This window comes from Heloderma suspectum, chromosome 5 (genome assembly GCF_057233095.1).
Source record: "Heloderma suspectum isolate Gila_16-S chromosome 5, 16-S_ref, whole genome shotgun sequence".
Classification (NCBI taxonomy): domain Eukaryota; kingdom Metazoa; phylum Chordata; class Lepidosauria; order Squamata; family Helodermatidae; genus Heloderma; species Heloderma suspectum.
Genome location: NC_139462.1, coordinates 191,658,367 through 191,677,917, shown reverse-complemented (window position 1 = coordinate 191,677,917; position 19,551 = coordinate 191,658,367). Strand labels below are relative to the sequence as shown.

The window sequence follows — 19,551 nt, the reverse complement described above, 5'->3', positions numbered from 1 at the left end:
GTAGCCTATCATGGGTGACTTTGGAAAAAAAAAAAAAGCGCGTACGCAAATGGCGGCGGCCCATGGGCGCCGCCATTTGCGTTCCTTATTTTGGCACGTCTAGTCTACGTAAAGATTTACGTAGACTATGGCGAAAATAAGGGCAGCGCAAATAGCGTTCCCTTATTTTCGCCGTAGTCTACATAAATCTTTACGTAGACTACAAATGCCAAAATAAAGAATGCAAATGGCGGCGCCCATGGGCCGCCGCCATTTGCGTATGCGCTTTTTTTCCCCCCAAAGTCACCCGTGATAGGCTACGTGACGATTTACGTAGCCTATCACGGCTGACTTTGGAAATCTAGCCGTGATAGGCTATGTTAATCGTTACGTAGCCTATCACAGGTTGTTGTTGTTGTTTTTTTTACTTTTTCTTTCGCAGCCGGGGAGACAGGGCGCTTCTCCCTGGCCTGAATTTTGGCTGGGCGAGGTGGGGCGCCTCCCCCCCGGCCTGAATTTCGGCCGGGCGAGGCGGGACGCCTCCCCCCCCTCGCCTGAACTTCAGGGGGAGAAGCGAAGCGCCTCCCCCCCACCGTGAAAAAAGCTGCGGGACAAGGTAAATCGCTTTCGTACATCCCTATCTGGGAGTAGGTCCCATTAAACTCAGTAAGGCTTTGTTTTGAGTAGACACCTATAGGACTGCGAGTTAAAAATCCTATCTTTCAGCTTCTCACTATGTGTGGAACTACTAAGAATCTTTCTATGCAGGACAGACTGTGGAAAAGGTAACAGGTACATTTTTTCTTAAGGTCACATTATAGACTAAGAACATCCTAAACTGTGTGTCAAAATGTCCCCATTCATTCAATTCCTTTTGGGTCGCAGTCCTCATGGCATTTATACATAAATTATTCCACCAAAAATAAATTAAGGGTGCAATCCTATGGCCGCTACTCAGCAGCTAGATGGACATAGGATATGTCGGTTTCCAGGAACCGACCTTCAGATCATAGCCCAAACCCAGTTATGGCTCTTGCTGTAATGCAATTATCCAAGTGAAATTCTGTAGTGAGATGGGAGCAGGAAAAGCACTTTTTAATGCCACATAATTCAGGATATGGCAAGCAATCCCTTGCTACAGTACAAGAGAGCAGTGCGCCCATTTAAGAGTGTGGTGTCCTTCCCTGTAAGGAACCAAGAGACTGTCACATCCTCTAAAGTGGCAGAGATTACAGATGTGAGATTAGTAGGATAAGAGAAAGGCTGCTTGCTTGGGAGAGCACACATAGAAGACAAAGCACAACTTACAATTCAGAGATGACAAGATACTCTGAAAGATAAGATATATATTTTTAAATATGACAAGCACTAAGTTTATTAAAGAAAGAAAATATATGGGAAGAAGGAAGCAAAAGATGTTTCATACATCTGGGATAATTTTGGAATATAATGCACTTCACAGGATCTACCAACTGTAGCTTGACACCCACCATCTCCATCGAAATGATATGCCAATTGCTAGTTACATGCCCTGACCCACGCAGATCCCACATGGTCCTCAATATAGACACCAAGCTTTAAATCACATCTATCGGGACTTAGATTTTATATTCCCCCCCCCCCGTGCGCGCACGCGTGTGTATGAGACAGAGAGAACACACAGACAGCGGGGGAGGGAGAGAGGGGCGGGGGGAGAGACAGAGAAAAGAGTGTTCAGATGCTTAGAACAGTTAAGCCAGAGTACTTGGATTTAAGACAGCTTGGGTCCACAATACCTAAAGGATCACTTCCTCCTACATCTGGCCCTTCTTTGTGTCTGATCTGGTTGACCCTATATTTATTTTTTTTATTTATTAGATTTATTAGCTGCCCATCTCGCCGGCTGCCCAGCCACTCTAGCTGCACCCGTTATGAAATTCTCTCCTGTGGGAAGTTCATTTGGCTCCTTTCCAGGAGAAGACAATTTTATTTAGGCAGGCTTTTTATTAGCCTTGGTATTTTTAGTTGACTTTGGTGTTTTAATTATCTGCTATGCTATTTCTTTTTTCTGGCTTTAATTGTTTATGCTTATTTTATTGCATTTTTCTGAATATTGTTAGCCACCTTGAGTGCTATTTTATATAGTGGAAGGGTGGGATATAAATTATTCTATTGATTAAATAAACTGTACCTCACTGAAGAACAGCCCAATCCAATGCATATTTATACAGGCTTATTTAGTGAATCCAATTGGGCTTATATCCTGATAAGTGTGCACAGGATTTCAGCCTTGATGATATAACATGTTGTGCCAGAGTTTAATCAAATTACTAAAATATTACAGAATATCATGTAAAGGCACACAAATGTGATTAGATGGAGCGAACATACATTTACAAGAGGGAATCCTTAAGAACTCTTGGGAGGTCTGTGAATAGAGTGAAGCCCAGGTAATCAAGAAAAGTGTAACATTTGGCATTGCATCTTAATTATAGGAGACCTTCAAAGGTATTCCCCTCCTAAGATAATCAAGAAGTACTAAAGCTAGCAAGAAGTATAATTTCAATTAAGGTAAATGTGATCCTTAGGGTACAGAACCTTGTCATGAATCAGAATTAATTATTGTAAGCATAAAAAGTAGTCTTGTAATTGTAGTCCCACTATTTTACTGGACATATGGCTTTGAAAATTTCAACAATGTGTTTCCTTATTTGTATATTACTTGGATCAGCAAGTTTGTCAGGCCCTTCTTTAATTTTCACAGCTTTGAGAAATTCAGTCATTTGCATTGGTCCTAAACCAAAACCTTAACAAAAACATGTAACCAACTGATCTTGCTCAAATGATTAATAATATTATGGGCTGACTCACATATCATATTCGATATACGCGATATACGCATTCATAAACACAGATGCATAGAAACACAGCGTTTTAAGAGTTGTGCCTGGGAGGTACAACCTCTAGTCCAGAGGTGGAAGGTACAACCTGGAAGGTACAACCTCTAGTCCAGCACCTCTAGTCCAGAGGTGGACAGAAGGTAGATCTGGATCTACTGGCAAATCTCTGGGTGATTTGCAGTAGAGCTGCAAGAATGATTTCCAATTGTTTAAAATAGCAGCAACAAGAGGACTTCCACTGCCCTAAACTATAGTGCTGAAATGAAGAATGCCTGGAGTGTTTTTGTGTGTGGAAGGACTGTGAGCTCCATTCAGTTCTGATACTTAAAAACAAATCCCTGATCTAAGAAGCCTTTAATCCCAAATGTATCTCTGTTGTACCAGTTTCTGATTTGTGGATCTCAAGGTTCTAGTTAAAAAGTACGTCCTGTAAACCTGGTCTGCCCACCTCTTCTAGTCCAGTCTCAGCGCAGGAATCTTGCAACTTCGGCATCCCTAACAGTCCATCCAGCCTCTGCTTCCAGTGGTGAGAAAAAGTTCGCAAACCCCTTAGGATTGTCACATATTTTCAACCTAAAATGTTATTAGATCTTAATCTAACCCCATAATCCTACACAAAGAACTATAGATAACCTGATTAAACAAATGACACACAAATGTGATGCTTTTTCAATATTTATTTATCCATAACTGATTCAACATTCAATATCCATGTGTGAAAAAGTACGTGAATCAGTACCTGGTGGCACCCCCTTGAGCAGCAATGACTTCAAGTAGGCATTTCCTGTAACTACTGGTCAGTCTCTCACATCAGGTTTGAGGAATTTTGGCCCATTCCTCCTCATAGAAATGCTTCAGCTCAGTAACATTTGAGGGCTTCCTTGCATGAACAGCTTGTTTCAGGTCCTGCCACAATGGTTCGATGGGGTTTTAGTCCAGACTTTGACTAGGCCATTCTAAAACACGGAATTTCTTCTTCTGCAGCCATTCTTTTGTAGATCTGCTTGTATGTTTAGGATCATTGTCTTGTATGACCCACTTTCGGTTCAGCTTCAGCTCACGGACAGATGGCCTGACATTCTCCGCTGGAGTCTTCTGATACACTGCAGAATTCATGGTTGTGTTATTGATGGCAAGCAGTCCAGGTCCTGAGGCAGCAAAGCAGGCCCAAACTATCACATTCCCACCACCATGCTTGACGGTTGGGATAAGGTTCTTCTGTTTGAACTCAGTGTTTTTCGCCATACATAACATTTCTCATTGAGGCCCAAAAGTTCTACCTTTGACTCGTCTGTTCAGAGAACCATGTTCCAGAAGTCTTGGCGATCATCTGTGTGATCTTTAGTGAACCTCTGATGGGCAGCAATATTCTGTTTAGAGAGCAGTGGTTTCCTCCTGGCTATCCTCCCACGAACACCATTCTTGTTCAGTCTTTTTCTGATCGCTGAGTCACAAACACTCACATTAGTGAAGGCAAAAGTGGCCTGCAGATCCTTGGATGTTACTCTGAGGTTCTTTTTGACTTCCTGGATGATGCGCCGCTTTGTTCTTGAGGAGGTTTTGGTAGGATGACTGCTCCTGGGTGGAATGACTGTGGTCTTGAACCTTCTCCATTTGTAGACTGTCCAACAGTGGACTGGAATCCTTAGAAAGGTTTGTAACCCTTTCTAGACTGATGAACAGCAATAACTGCTTTTATGAGGTCCTCAGAGATATATTTTGATCATGGCACATATTTCCACACAACTGTATGGTGAAGACCAAACTCACAAAGTTTCTAATCCTTCCATAGCTTGGGGCCTCCCATCTCACCCCTGAAGATTTACCTAATTACTTAAACACTTGATTCTAATTCTTCCCTTTAACTGACCTGATACAACCAGGGGTTCACTTGCTTTTGCACATATTCTGACTCTTAAGTAGTCATTGCTTGCCTAATTTATACATCATTTTATTTTACAAGACATGGAATTGGTTAATATAAACCCTATTAGATATTTAGAAAAGGACTGGTTTTGATTCATGAAAGCTAACAGGGTAAAACTACGGAATTTCCATAATTATTGTTAGGGTTCGTAAACCTTTTCTGGCCACTGTAAATACCTCCAGTGAAGGACAGCCACTGCCTCCCTAGGCAGTCTGTTCCACTGCCGCACAGCTCTTACCATTAGAATGTTTCTGTGGACTTTCCACCCATGGGTTCTAGTCCTGCCCTCTGGAGCAACAGAGAACAAGTCTGCTCCATCTTCTATGAGAGAGCCTTTCAGATATTTGAAGACAGCAATTGTGTCTCCTCTTAATTGTCTCTTCTCCAAGCTAAATATACCCAGCTTTTTCAACCATTCCTTATAGGACTTGATTTCCAGACCATCTTGACGGTTGCTGTCCTCTGGATACACTCTGTTGTTGTTGTTTATTCGGTCAGTCGCTTCCGACTCTTCGTGACTTCATGGACCAGCCCACGCCAGAGCTTCCTGTCGGCCATCGCCACCCCCAGCTCCCCCAAGGTCGAGTCCGTCACCTCCAGAATATCATCCATCCATCTTGCCCTTGGTCGGCCCCTCTTCCTTTGGCCTTCCACTTTCCCTAGCATCAGCACCTTCTCCAGGGTATCCTGTCTTCTCATGATGTGGCCAAACTACTTCAGTTTTGCCTTTAAGATCATTCCCTCAAGTGAGCAGTCTGGCTTGATTTTCTGGAGTAAGGACTGGTTTGATCTTCTTGCAGTCCAAGGCACTCTCAGAATTTTCCTCCAGCACCACAGTTCAAAAGCATCTATCTTCCTTCGCTCAGCCTTCCTTATGGTCCAGTTCTCGCAGCCATAGGTTACTACGGGGAATACCACTGCTTGAACTATGCGGACTTTTGTTGTCAGTGTGATGTCTCTGCTCTTCACTATTTTATTAAGATTTGTCACTGTCAAATAATAGACAGTGAAGTAAACGTCTTCTGATTTCCTGGCTGCAGTCAGCATCTGCAGTAATCTTTGCGCCTAGAAAGACAAAGACTGTCACTGTCTCCATGTTTTCTCCCTCTATTTGCCAGTTATCAATCAAGCTGGTTGCCATAAGCTTGGTTTTTTGAGGTTTAACTGCAACCCAGCTTTTGCACTTTCTTCTTTCACCTTCGTCATGAGGTTCCTCAGCTCCTCCTCGCTTTCAGCCATCCAAGTGGTATCATCTGCATATCTGAGATTGTTAATGTTTCTTCCAGCAATTTTAACTCCAGCCTTGGCTTCATCAAGCCCAGCACGTAGCATGATGTGTTCTGCGTACAAATTGAATAGGTAGGGTGAGAGTATACAACCCCGCCGTACTCCTTTCCCAATCTTAAACCTGTCCGTTGTTCCATGGTCTGTTCTTACCGTTGCTACTTGGTCATTATACAGATTCCTCAGGAGGCCGACAAGATGACTTGGTATCCCCATCCCACCAAGAACTTGCCACAATTTATTATGATCCACACAGTCAATGGCTTTAGAATAGTCAATAAAACAGAAATAGATGTTTTTCTGAAACTCCCTGGCTTTCTCCATTATCCAGTGAATATTGGCAATTTGGTCTCTAGTTCCTCTGCCTTTTCAAACCCCAGCTTTACATCTGGCAATTCTCGTTCCATGAAACTTCTGTCCATAGTTCTTCCGGGACCCTATCTACTAAATCAAGTCCCTTAAATCTATTCTTCACCTCCACTGCATATTCATGAGGAATATTAGTGAGCTCATATCTAACTGATCTGTGGGTCTTCCCTATTCTCTTTAGTCTTGATTCTAAATTGTGTAATAAGAAGTTCGTGATCTGAACTACAATCAGCTCCAGCTCTTGTTTTTACCGACTGCATAGATGTCCGCCACCTTTGGCTACAAAGGATGTAGTCAATCTGATTTCGGTGACGACCGTCTGGTGAAGTCCATCTATAAAGTCGTCTCTTAGGTTGTTGGAAGAGAGTGTTTGTTATGCACAGTGAGTTGTCTTGGCAAAATTCTATCAGCCTATGTCCTGCTTCATTTTGTTCTCCCAGACCATGCTTGCCTGTAATTCCAGGTGTCGTTTGACTACCCACCTTAGCATTTCAGTCTCCTGTAATGAAAATAACATCTTTGTTTGGCGTACTATCCAGTAGGTGCTGCAGATCCTCATAGAACTGATCTACTTCTGCTTCTTCAGCATCTGTGGTTGGGGCGTATATTTGGATCACTGTGATGTTAAATGGCTTACACTGAATTCGAATTGAGATCATTCTGTCATTTTTTGGATTGTATCTAAGCACTGCTTTAGCCACTTTATTATTAATTATGAAGGCTACTCCATTTCTTCTGTGGTCCTCTTGTCCACAGTAGTAGATTTGGTGGTCATTTGATGTGAAGTGGCCCATTCCAGTCCATTTCAGTTCACTGACACCTAAAATGTCTATATTTAATCTTGACATCTCCCCAATAACAATTTGCCCTGGCTCATAGATCTTACATTCCAGGTTCCTATGGTGTATTGATTACCTTGTCGTGGTGCTGGAGCTTGAGCACCTCAATGACGTCATGAGCTAAACCATAAAGGGACACCCAAGACGGGAAGGTCATGGCAGAGAGGTCAGACTAAATACGATCCCTGGGGAAGGAAATGGCAACCCACCCCAGTATTCTTGCCATGAAAACTAAATGGATCAGTACAACCAGAGATATGTCGGTATACCATCGGAAGATGGGACTCCCAGGTCGGAAGATGGTCAAAATGCTACTGGGGAGGAACAGAGGATAAATTCAACTAGTCCCAGATGTGATGACGCAGCTAGCTCAAAGCCGAAAGGACGGCTAGCAGCTGATGGTGCTGGTGGTGAATGACAAATCCGATGTTCTAAAGATCAACACACCATAGGAACCTGGAATGTAAGGAGGATACACTCTAGATTGTCTAAATCTTTCTTCAAATGGGATGTCCAAAACTGGACCCAATATTCAAGGTGTGGCTTAACCAGAACATGAGAAATACCTATCTATAAGTATGTACACTGCACAGTGATATTCCTAGGAGTTGGCACTGGCCAAGGCTCCTATGCTCTAGGAAGCAGCCCTATGAATTCCCTGTTACGTATGATAACAAATTTGTAAATCCTATGCAAAAGCTGAAATGAAAAGGATTACTTAGGCATAGTTACACTATACATAAACAAGTCACAGCTTCACAAATGAAGAGCAGGTCTGATCTGCTATAATAATAATACATTGTATGTGTCACACTTTCCACAAAGCAATCTGAAATCAGACAAACCTCAAAAGTGTGATAGGAGAAAGTCGTGCTTAGGCAGCCTGTATTTAGACATGTAAATTTAAATATTACTTGCTGGTCCAACGGCAAGTAATAGGTACAACAGCAGTAGCATTCACACACAAAACAAGATGGTGATCAGGAGGGCAGGAAATGGGGTGTCTGTAGCAAGTTCAACCCTTAAATCCAAGGAAATTTAAAAAGTGCAGCAAGCAGTCTGAAGCTGTGCTCACAGATCTCTGGATCAGGGCAAGGTCAGCATGCATTAGGGACTGAGAGGCTCACTCCCTCAACCCTCTTTTACCTAACTCCTGCTACACGTTTTCAAAATGCACCATCATGACTGATAAGTAACCAGACGTATAAAAATTCCACAACATAAATCAAAGATTTATTGTGATGTGCATACCGTACACAAAGCATTTCAGTATTTAACTGGGCAGGTTTAATAATTTTATAATCCCCTCCTCTCATATAAATCTGCTCCAGGACTCCACTTCTGCTCTCCCCCTGCTAATAGAAATTCAGTTGGTAGGGAAAAGAGAAAGGGCATTTTCAGATGTGGCACCCAGATTATGGAACAGTCTTCCCAGAGCTGTGTGTCAAGCCCACTCACTGCCCGCTACACTTAACAGTGAAATCTTATACATTTCTACTCAGACGTAAGACTGAGAGTTCAATAGGATTTTTTCCGAGGACTTCAGCCCAAGACAGTTTTGTTTCAGCAGGCATTTTTCAGTTAGGGCCTTTAAATAGTTTGTGTTTTTGTTGTTTGTTGTTTTACTGCTTTTTATTTATAGCTATCCACTATGTTATTGTATTTTAGTTGGTTTTGTTTCCATGTTGTTTACATTTTAAATGGTTAACCTGCCTTGAGTTTGCAGATGAAAAATAAATTTTAATATCAATAAACAAATAAATCATGTGCAACTGTAGAGAGCGTGACTGTCAAAAGAGAATTAAGGACAAATTCACGAGAAAGTTTTCCTACACAATCCTGTAGATATAAACGGCAGCTAGCGAGAACAGAACATTAATCCTGAGGAGCTCTTGGTCATTTCATTGGAGTGTACACAAGATTGTCCCTACACCCTAAGGTGGATTGCACCCTCAGTAATTGATGCTGCAACCCCAAACTTGCAGCATCAATAACTCTAGCCCTTTGAAATCCATGGTACTTTCTATTCGTATACAATATTAAAGGTGTATAGGACGAAATAAAAAGGAAAAACACAGTACAAATACAGAGGGTTTAGATATATTTCCAAAATTTCCTGCTTTGTATTTTCAAAAGATTTAACTTTTTTCTAATACATGATAAATGGTAGTCATTGTTCCAAAAATGAAGAGTGTCTGTTTTCTCATCTTCTGTGTGTCCTTTTAGACATTAACATGCCATATCATCTGTGTCCAATCCTTTTAAAGTGGCAATAACGTTTTATTCCAATACTCTGCAACCAATATATGTGCAACAGTCAAGGGACTGCCAACCAAGATTAATTAGCCCTTTATTAAGATACCCCAAGAGGAGTTCCAAGGAGATTTTCTTTTAAGTAAACACAAGAGGGATCTATTCAGCCAGCCACCTAGCCATACCACTTCATCATGTAGGACCAGATCTAGTGGGCTAAAGTTATAGGAGGGTATATTTCAGTTGAACATTAGGAGAAACTTCTTGATGTGACAGTAGTTTGATAATGGAACCAAGGTGGTGGGTTCTCCCTCACTGGAGGTTTTCAAGCAGAGGCTGGGCAAGCAACTGTTGGGGATGTCCTCACTCCAGATTTCCTGCATTGAGCAGGAAGTTTAACTAGATGGCCTACAAGGCCCCATCCAACTCTATGATTCCTTCTCTCCCACACCCACTAAAGAGATATTCCGCATTCTGTGGCCACTGCATGTACCTGCTCTTCAGAGCTGTTAGATGACCCCCCACACGCACACTTCAAGAGTTTTTTTCTTAAGTATTTTTGTACTTCAAACCTTACAGTTCCCCTCAAGCCTACTGATTCATCCCTCCTGTGTGTGGAGGGATGGAGAATGAGTTTGCTATTAGTATACTATATATGATCATGGTTAGGCCTAGTGAGTAAATCCAGGGTGGGAAAAAATTCTGCTATTTGGCTGCATGGGTATCTAGAAATCTTTCTATGCCAGGCCTTCAAAAACACACACAACACAATACTGATACTAGCAATACTTAGCTATATAATATTTCTAAGCACTATTCATTTTCAGCATGGTGGTTTTTTTTTTTTGAGAGGGTGGGGAACAATTCAAGAAGTTTTAAATATAGCATATAAAGAAAAACGCAATAGAATTCAAAAGGGTATGTGAACCTGACGGTATATAAAAATGAATGAATAAAACAACTTTAAGAAGCAGTCATGCAGGACACGGACAGAGACAGAAAAAGTCTCAGGCTAATGCAGAAAACATATCACTGACTCACCAATCCATTGTTTGGCTGAAGTGGAAAAAAACACATATTATTGAACTGTATCAGAGGAGGATCTTCATATAAACCAAGTTTGAACCTTCAAACATATCTGAATTTCAACCTAAACAAACTACCCATGTAGTGGTTTATTTTTATGTAGGATGAAACTCCTATTGTACTAAAATTTGCCTCTATAGTCATTTCAGTGTAATTTTGCAATTTCCAGCAGAATATAAATATTCAGTTGATCCAACTTCTAACACTTTTGCAAAGAAAACATTGCCTGCATTTCTAACAGCCCATGTACATCTATGGCACTAAGAAATAACACAGATCTCTATGGAATTCTAACCAAGTATTCCACACAAGGTAATCGATAAGTGTTTTCGTTCTCTAAATCACCAGCTGATTTAGGGATATTTTAAGAGGGCTTCAGCATCCAGAATACTCTTCCAAGAACACAGAGAAGCTCAGCTTTCATTCAAAAGTTTCTAGGCCTTCTGATAGCAGGGGAAAGCACAGAGCTAAGAAAAGGACTATAATGGTATACAGTCTGAACTTTCAGTACTGGATAGAAAGCTGCCATTGTCCATAAAGCTCTAGTTGCAAATAAGGGTTTCACTCTACTCCTTCATCTCTACAAACCCTATTGGCCTAACACTGGCATTTCTGAGTAGCGACCATGTTTGATTTAATGCTACAACTGCTATAAGGATGGGGCCTGGAACTTTGAGGAAAAAACGCCTTAAGTTTTAGATACAGTAAAACAGACAAAGCATTCCATGTTGCTCCTGTTCATATAAGTCCATCTCATAATATTGGTGGCTCATGATCTTGAACAATTTGGGATTATAGGTTAAAAAAACCCACCTCATCGTCAATTAGCCAGAATATTCAGATGGAAAAAAGGGACTTGTCACTTTCCCCAGTAAACTCAGTCAGTTTTTATTAGCACAGAACATGTCAGTCCAAGGTATGCAAAAAGTAATCACTGCTGGAACTTCACAAGTATCATGGCAGACTAGTAGGAGGACCTACTAAAGATATGCTCGAAAGAAATGGTATCAAATTCCACCACTAGTGGTATCCTGATGTCTGTTGTGGTCATTCAGATTTTATGAACAGTATTTACAGGGCATAAATGAAATATGCACACAGTCTTCAGTACCACTGTTTTACAGTACAAACCTATACATGTTTACTCAGAAGCAATCAATGTTCAATGAGGCCTAATCCCTAGTCCAGCCTTCGACAACTGGCATCCTTCAGATGTGTTGGACTACATCACCCATAACCCCCCAGCCAGATTATAGGAGTTGCAGTCCAACACATCTGGAGGGCACAGTGTTGGGGACGGCTGCCCTACTCCATATATTTAGGATTGCAGTCTTAATATTAAGGGGATTGTCACAAATTGCAGAAACTCTTCCACATAAGAATGTGTGCTTGATGTGGCTAGTTTGTTATCAGTGTGACAATCACATGTAGAGTTAATGGTGTATTTGTACACACATGCTGGGAAGTTGCAGCCAATCAGGGCTTCTCATTACTTGTTCATCCGATTTACTGCAAGCAAGATAACTACATATGAGATGAGATAAATGCAAACTAACATGGTAATGCCTACACTGACCTTTCTACCACATACTTTTGAATTCCTGAGATTCTTCCAGGAATGCTGTATTGTGAAGCATCCCTACAAATGGTAGCAAGACAGGCAGGTTGTTCACAGCAGCAGTGGTTGTTTTGATAAGTAGATAAAAATCTGGGACGCTCAGGTCTAGCGCAAGGGTGGGAAGTGTGGAACCCATAGCCCTCTAGATGTTCAGTTGGATTAGAACTCCCATCATTCCTGACCATTGTCCATGTTGGCTGAGAGTGGTTGGAGTTGGAGTTCAACAACATCTGCAGGGTCACAGATTCCCCATGCTTGTGGAATCCTGTTAGAGCAGATGGTTGTACAAGACTTATTTATTGCATTTATATCCTGCCTTTTTCCTCTTGCAAGGAACCCAAGGTGGCTCCTCCTCCTCTCCATTTTATCCTCACTACAGCAACCCTGTGAGGTAGGTTAAGCAGAGAGTCTGTGACTGGTCCACAGCCACCCAGATCTCCCGGCTCCCAGTCCAACACTCTAACCACTATACCACACTCTTAAAGTTGCCTTCCAGCTCTTAGTCTGCATGTTTTTAAGGTACACTTGACAGAAGTTCCTCTGTGCTGAACAAATTGTTCATCACTCAGACTAAAGACCTGGAAAAAACAGAAGTATCAGCCCAAATATTTGTTACACAAGCCAACTCACAGTAAGATCCAACTCTTAAACATGTTTACTTGGGAGCAAGTCCCATTGATTTCAACAGGACTTACCTCCATTCCAGCTATGCTCCACACCAGCTTAGCTATGATCTACACCTATCTTCGGGGTACTATAAATACCATAAGCCACTATATTATCTTAGGGCTATGGTCATTTAATGTAGGCAATTATGCAACTACACAAGTTTAGGAAAAGGGTTCCAAATAGGCATGACTGTAAATGCTTGTCAGCAATTGCCCAAAGCAGAAGAGTAACAAAGATTAACAAAACCCATGGCCGATCATTAGTTTTTTACTTTAAAAAAACTACTTTTTGAAAAACACATCCACACAACAGGCATTAGAAAACCAGAGTAGTGACATACTCCAATGCTCAACACATTTTCTAGGAAACAGGACATGGCTCATGATTACATCTTCATTTCTCTGCACTTGCTTAGTATATACTTGATGACTGGGAGCTGACTATTTGAACTGACTATAGTAGCCAGGTGAAAGACAGCACAGAACTCTTGCAGCTTTTACAGTTGTGTAGAGCAGGGATGGGAAACAGGTGGATACTGGGAGATCTCTGGATGACTTGCGGTAGAATAACCAAGGTTTCTGACTTTCAATTGTTTAGCAAGAGCAACAGCTAAAAGTATCGCTCTCTGGTTACTGAAATGAAGAAAACTTTGTTTCAGCAACCGGAACCAAAGGTGTTTTTGTGTGTGAAAAGGCTGAGAGCTCAGTTCCGGTAATGAAAACAAATTCCAGGGCTAAGCATATACTCAAAGGTCCCCTTTACCCTACTTTAATTCCAAGTCAGGGATGGAGGATGTGTGGTTCTCCAGATGTTGTTGGCCTACAACTCCCATCAACCTCCACCACTGGCTGTGCTGGCTAGGGTTGATGGGAGTTGCAGTCCAACAACATCAGGAAGGCCACACGTTCCATATCCTGTTCTAAGAGTATGTCTGCCCCACTGAGCCACAAAGGAAGGGGTGGCCTCCAGATGTTGTTGAACCGCAACTCCCATTATGGTGAAGGATGGTGTGAGTTGCAGTCCAACAAAATCCAGAGAGTCAAACATTCCCCATCCTGCACTATACAAACACTTGGCTCCAGTTGGTGGATCTTAGAGAGCTAGTAAAAAACCAACGCAGATCCACAAGCCTGAACCCTGCCCATGCCTACTGAAGAAGGGGAATTTCAGCAGGTGTAGCTACACTTGCTGAATTTCCCTCTTCCAGACAATTATTAAAGCTGCAGGAGCCCTGTCCTATTTTTCACCTGGCCACAACAGATTTCATTGTATCTGAGGTTATGCAAGGAGACATGGAAGCTCTCTCTGTGACACTGTGTGCATGACAGCCCAGTCACACATACAAGCTATCAAGTGAAGTGAAGCCTTTAGCTGAACTCATCTGTTGGTATTTTCTGTTTGTTCCGCTTCCTTACAACTTAAGAAGGAGCTATGACACTGGTTTCCACATTCAGGACATGATTCTACCTTTCAAAAAATAAATAAAATGAGGTTGACTTGGCCACCAATCTTCAAGGGGAGAGAAAGAACGTGCAACGCATTAAGTCACTGCAAGTAGTCAAACACTATTCTACTCGCAGAAAAAAAGGCCTATTGATGCCATAAATTTTCAAGCAAGCCATTTGTAGCTTAACAGACCACCACCTTAAAATTAAAATTGGGCAAGAGGCTTGCTTTTACCACAGCACCTTTAAAATATTTCTCCTTCTGGTTGACAACCACCCTTACAGTCCCTTAACTATTTGAACTTGGAAAATGGTCAAAGGAAGTCAGCTGACTACCACTGTTCAAACCAAAGTCCTTACACAAATGTGACCTTTGTGTCAAGCTCAACGCTTTGAAATGTACAGGCACTGGAAAAGTCAGTTATTTTAAAAAGCAGATCTCTAGTCCAGCAACGAAACACAAAAGATTATGCTATGCTATAGAGCTGCCATAAATGTACATGGTGTGAATATATACCTTGGGAAATGAGAAACCAGTTTCTGACCCAGGTGTACTTTGCAAACTGAAGAGACTGCAGGTGGAAAGGGGGCTTCAAAGACACTTTATTATACAGACACATTTTACAGCTGGGGTGGGGAACCCTTTGCCTTCCAGATGTTGTTGGACATCCGATTATCCCTTACCAATGGCAATGCTGGCTGGGGCTGATGGGCACTGCAGACCAACAACATCTGCAGGGCCACCGGTTCTCCACCCGTTTTATAAGAACCTTAAGGCTACAATCCTAGGCACACTTACTACAGAGTAAATCCCACTGAACTCAGGCCTGTCCTACAAGAACCAGTCTGGACCTTGACAGGGCTGCCAGCCAGGGTTTGCCTTGAGCCAGAACTAATGTTAGGCCCATATGGACCAAAAAATACAAACAAAGAAATCTTGGAAGACTTTTATTTTAGCACAGCAAAGTCCCAAGGCCTCACAGGAAAGCAGTCTTCCAGGTCATACACAGGACAGCTCTCTCAATGGTGCTTGACCTTGAAAACTAAATTGAACCTCCCTGCTCAGAGGCAGTGTACCCAGGTATACCAGGTCCTGGGCAAAGTTATAGGCTTGGTAGCCAAGTGGCTTTCCTGTTAGCATCTGGACAGCTGCTGTGGGAAACTGGCTACTGGACTAGAGGGACCATCGGCATTATTCAGCAGGGCTGTTCTGAACGTGCCCATGATGTCCAAGCAGCCCTCACCCGTGTATACTAGGTGCTGGGCAAGGCTATAGGCTTGATGGCCAAGCGGCCTTCCTGTTAGCATCTGGCTGGCCGCCATGGGAAACAGACTACTGGACTTGAGGGGCCATTGCCATGATTCAGTGGGGCTGTTCTGAATGTGCCCGCGATGTCAGAACAGCCCTCAGCCCCGGCACCTCTCCCTTGAGCAATGGGGCGCTGCTTCTTGCGCCCTGAGAGAAGAGGGAGAGAGCAGGGCATGCTTTTGCTCCTTCCCCGCCCCAGTCTTTGGATGCGAGAACAGCACGGCAGGCGGCCCTCCGCTTGGCCCTTCCCCGCTCGGGGGCGGGCGTAGAGGGCCTTTCCCCGCGCGGGCCAAGCTGCCCCAAGGACAGGCCCTAGGTCACCGCGAGCAGCCGGGGCCGCTCCCTCCACCCTGGCAACAAAGGCCTGGAAAGAGCCCAGAGCATTGGCGGCGGCGGCGGCGGCTACAAGAGCGAGTGTTGGCGCGGCTCCGTGCGGGGCGCCGCCTGGCTCTGGGACTTACCTTCGCAGCCATGCTTTACCTTGCGCAGCCGGCGGGCCCCTTCCCTGGCGAGGCGCACGGAGGCGTCGGCGGCGGCGAGTGGCGTCTTCGCCGACGCGCCAACCAGCCGAGAGGAAGGGCCGCCGCCGGCTGCCCATTGGCTGAAACAAGCCGCCCCCGCTCCACATCCCCGGGAGCCCGCTGGGGCGCGCGTGATCCGCCTGCGTCCTCCGGCCCGGCGGGCGGCGCGCGAAGGTGGCGGCGCCCCCAGCTTTGCCCGCCCCGCCCCGGGAACGGTATTAGCGCATATTGGACGGTGGCGCTAGAATCAGCCTTCCCCAACCCGGCGCCTCGCCAGCTGTGCTGGACTACAACGCCCAGCATCCCCCCAGCCAGCATGTGTGTGGGGGAGCAGCGGCAGGTGAAATTGTGCCCGGGGCACATCAGGTCCGTAGCCAGCGTAAAGGTGCGGCGGGGGGGAGTAGGGGGACAGTTCATCTCATCTGCAGGCCTTCTAAAAGCGAAATTGGCAACTGCTTTTTTTAACGTACAAGAAAAATAGGGAGGCAGAGAGACTTTAGGAGGCAGGGCCCCTCCTAGCCCGTCCCTGGCTACGAGTGCTGGGCACAGTTGTGCATTGGCGGCGGCAGCTGATCAAATTGTGCTTGGACTTCTGGCTCCGCGCGGCGTCCATCGAGATTTCCTCAGCCCGGCGCCTGTTCAGCTGCGTTGGACTACAGCTCACATTTGACCTGTTTCTACACCCCCGTGGAGTAGGAATGCTGTGTATTATGCTCTTATCTCGTGGGATTTCTTTCTTTTTTGTGGGGTGGGTGAGAGCAATATTGCCCTTTTGCAACTAGGCTGGTACAGCCTGATCTGCTGAGTTCAGTGGGGCTTCCTCCCAGGTAAGTGAGTATCTGGATTACTGAAGCTTTGGGGTGCAATCCTATGCATGTTTAGACAGGAAAAAATCCCTACAACTCCTAACATTCGCCAGCCAACTTTAATAAGTAAAGTTGGACGCGAATGCCAGTGGATTCCAAGGGAATGGATTATCTCGGTTAAGCCCCGGAAACTGTACTCAGTGCCGGCTCCAGACAAGGTTGTGTAATCATCAAGAACAGAGCTGTGAGCATATGCAGAGTACTATACCTTCACGCTTACCTATTTTATTAAGTACATGTTCACCCCACCCTTCTTCCAAGGAGCACAGAGTGGGAGGTGTACAAGGTTCTCCCCTCCTGTCTTAGCCCATTTTATCTGCACAACAACCCGGTGAGGTAGGTTAGACTGAGAGTGACTCAGCAAGCTTTATGGCAGAGGGGCGATTTGAACATAGAATCATAGCATAGTAGGGCTGGAAGGGGCCTACAAGGCCATCAAGTCCAACCCCCTGCTCAATGCAGGAATCCAAGTCAGAGCATCCCTGACAGATGGCTGGCCAGCCTCGTCTTGAACGCCACCAGTGTGGGAGAGCCCACTACCTCCCTAGGGAATTGATTCCATTGTTGTATTGCTCTAACAGTCAGGAAGTTTTTCCTGATGTTCAGCCAGAATCTGGATTCTTGTAACTTGAGCCCATTATTCCGTGTTCTGCGCTCTGGGATGATCGAGAAGAGATCTTGGCCTTTCTCTCTGTGACCACCTTTCAAGTACTTGAAGAGTGCTATCATCTCTCCCCTCAGTCTTCTCAAGGATAAACATGCCCAGTTCTTTCAGTCTCTCCTTATAGGGCTTTGTTTCCAGTCCCCTAATTGTCTTCGTTGCCCTCCTCTGAACCCTCTCCAGTTTGTCTGTATCCTTCTTAAAATGTGGTGCCCAGAATTGGACACAGTACTCCAGATGAGGCCTAACCAGTGCTGAGTACAGGGGAACTAGTACTTCCCAGAATTTGGAAGTTATGCTTCTATTACTGCAGCCCAAAATAACATTTGTCTTTTTGCAGCTACATCACATTGCTGGCTCATATTCAGCTTGTGATGGACAACAATTCCAAGATCCTTCTCGCTTGTCATGTTGTTGAGCCATATATCCCTCATCTTGTAACTGTGCATTTGGTTTCTTTTTCCTAGGTGCAGAACTTGGCATTTATCCCTATTAAATTTCATTCTGTTGTTTTCTCCCCAGCACTTTATCAAGATCACTTTGAATTTTGTTTCTGTCTTCCAAAGTATTAGCTATCCCGCCCAATTTTGTGTCATCTGCAAATTTGATCAGCATTCCCTACACCTCCTCCTCCACTTTGAGCTAGTTTGCTCATCAGGATATCATGGGGCACTTTGTCAAAAGCTTTGCTGAAGTCGAGGTATATTATGTCCACAGCATTCCCACAGTCCACAAGTGAGGTTTTGTTGTTGTTTATTCGGTCAGTCACTTCCGACTCTTCGTGACTTCATGCACCAGCCCACGCCAGAGCTTCCTGTCGGCCATCGCCACCCCCAGCTCCCCCAAGGTCGAGTCCGTCACCTCCAGAATATCATCCATCCATCTTGCACTTGGTTGGCCCCTCTTCCTTTGGCCTTCCACTTTCCCTAGCATCAGCATCTTCTCCAGGATATCCTGTCTTCTCATGATGTGGCCAAAGTACTTCAGTTTTGCCTTTAAGATCATTCCCTCAAGTGAGCAGTCTGGCTTTATTTCCTGGAGTAAGGACTGGTTTGATCTTCTTGCAGTCCAAAGCACTCTCAGAATTTTCCTCCAGCACCACAGTTCAAAAGCATCTATCTTCCTTCGCTCAGCCTTCCTTATGGTCCAGCTCTCACAGCCATAGGTTACTACAGGGAATACCATTGCTTGAACTATACTGACCTTTGTTGTCAGTGTGATGTCTCTGTTCTTCACTATTTTATCAAGATTTGTCATTGCTGGGAGGTTACTTGATCAAAAAATGAGATCAGATTTGTCTGGCAGGACTTGTTTTTGACAGATCCATGTTGGCTTCGAGTAATCACGGCACTGTTGTCAAGGTACTTCCAGATGAATTCCTTTATCATCTGCTCCAGAATTTTCCCAGGGACTGATGTCAGACTGACTGGTCTGTAGTTCCCAGGTTCCTCCTTTTTACCCTTTTTGAAGATAGGGACAACGTTAGCCCTCCTCCAGTCATCTGGCACTTCACCCGTCCTCCATGATTTCTCAAAGAGAATAGGCAGCGGTTCTGAGAGTTCTTCTGCCAGTTCCTTTATTACTCTAGGGTGCATTTCATCTGGCCCTGGAGATTTGAACTCATTCAAAGTAATTAGGTGTTCCTTGACCATATGCCAATCGATCTCAAGCTGCAATCCTGCCCCTTCAGCCTGTACTTTGCCTTTGCTAGGGGGTCATAGACCCTCTTTTGGGAGAAGACTGAGCCAAAGTAGGAGTTGAGCACCTCTGCCTTTTTTTTGTCATCTGTTATCATTTTGCCGTCCTTATTTAATAGCTGAACCACCATTTCTTTCCTCTGTCTTTT

The 19,551-nt window shown here is 44.1% G+C and overlaps 1 protein-coding gene across 4 annotated transcripts in view; it reads right to left on the bottom strand.

The window, feature by feature from the left end:
- SLC25A13 (solute carrier family 25 member 13) overlaps positions 1-16,174 on the bottom strand; it is a 142,146-nt gene extending 125,972 nt beyond the window's left edge. For 3 of the 4 annotated variants that reach the window (XM_084858759.1, XM_084858756.1, XM_084858762.1), the window contains exon 1: positions 16,119-16,174. Coding sequence is in view for 1 of the 4 variants with exons in the window: in XM_084858756.1 (XP_084714882.1) it covers positions 16,119-16,130 (12 nt within the window). In the remaining 3 variants the exon portion in view is untranslated. The remainder of the gene's footprint in view (positions 1-16,118) is intronic. The other variant, XM_084858758.1, reaches the window with a different exon arrangement.
- Positions 16,175-19,551: the final 3,377 nt, after the last annotated feature.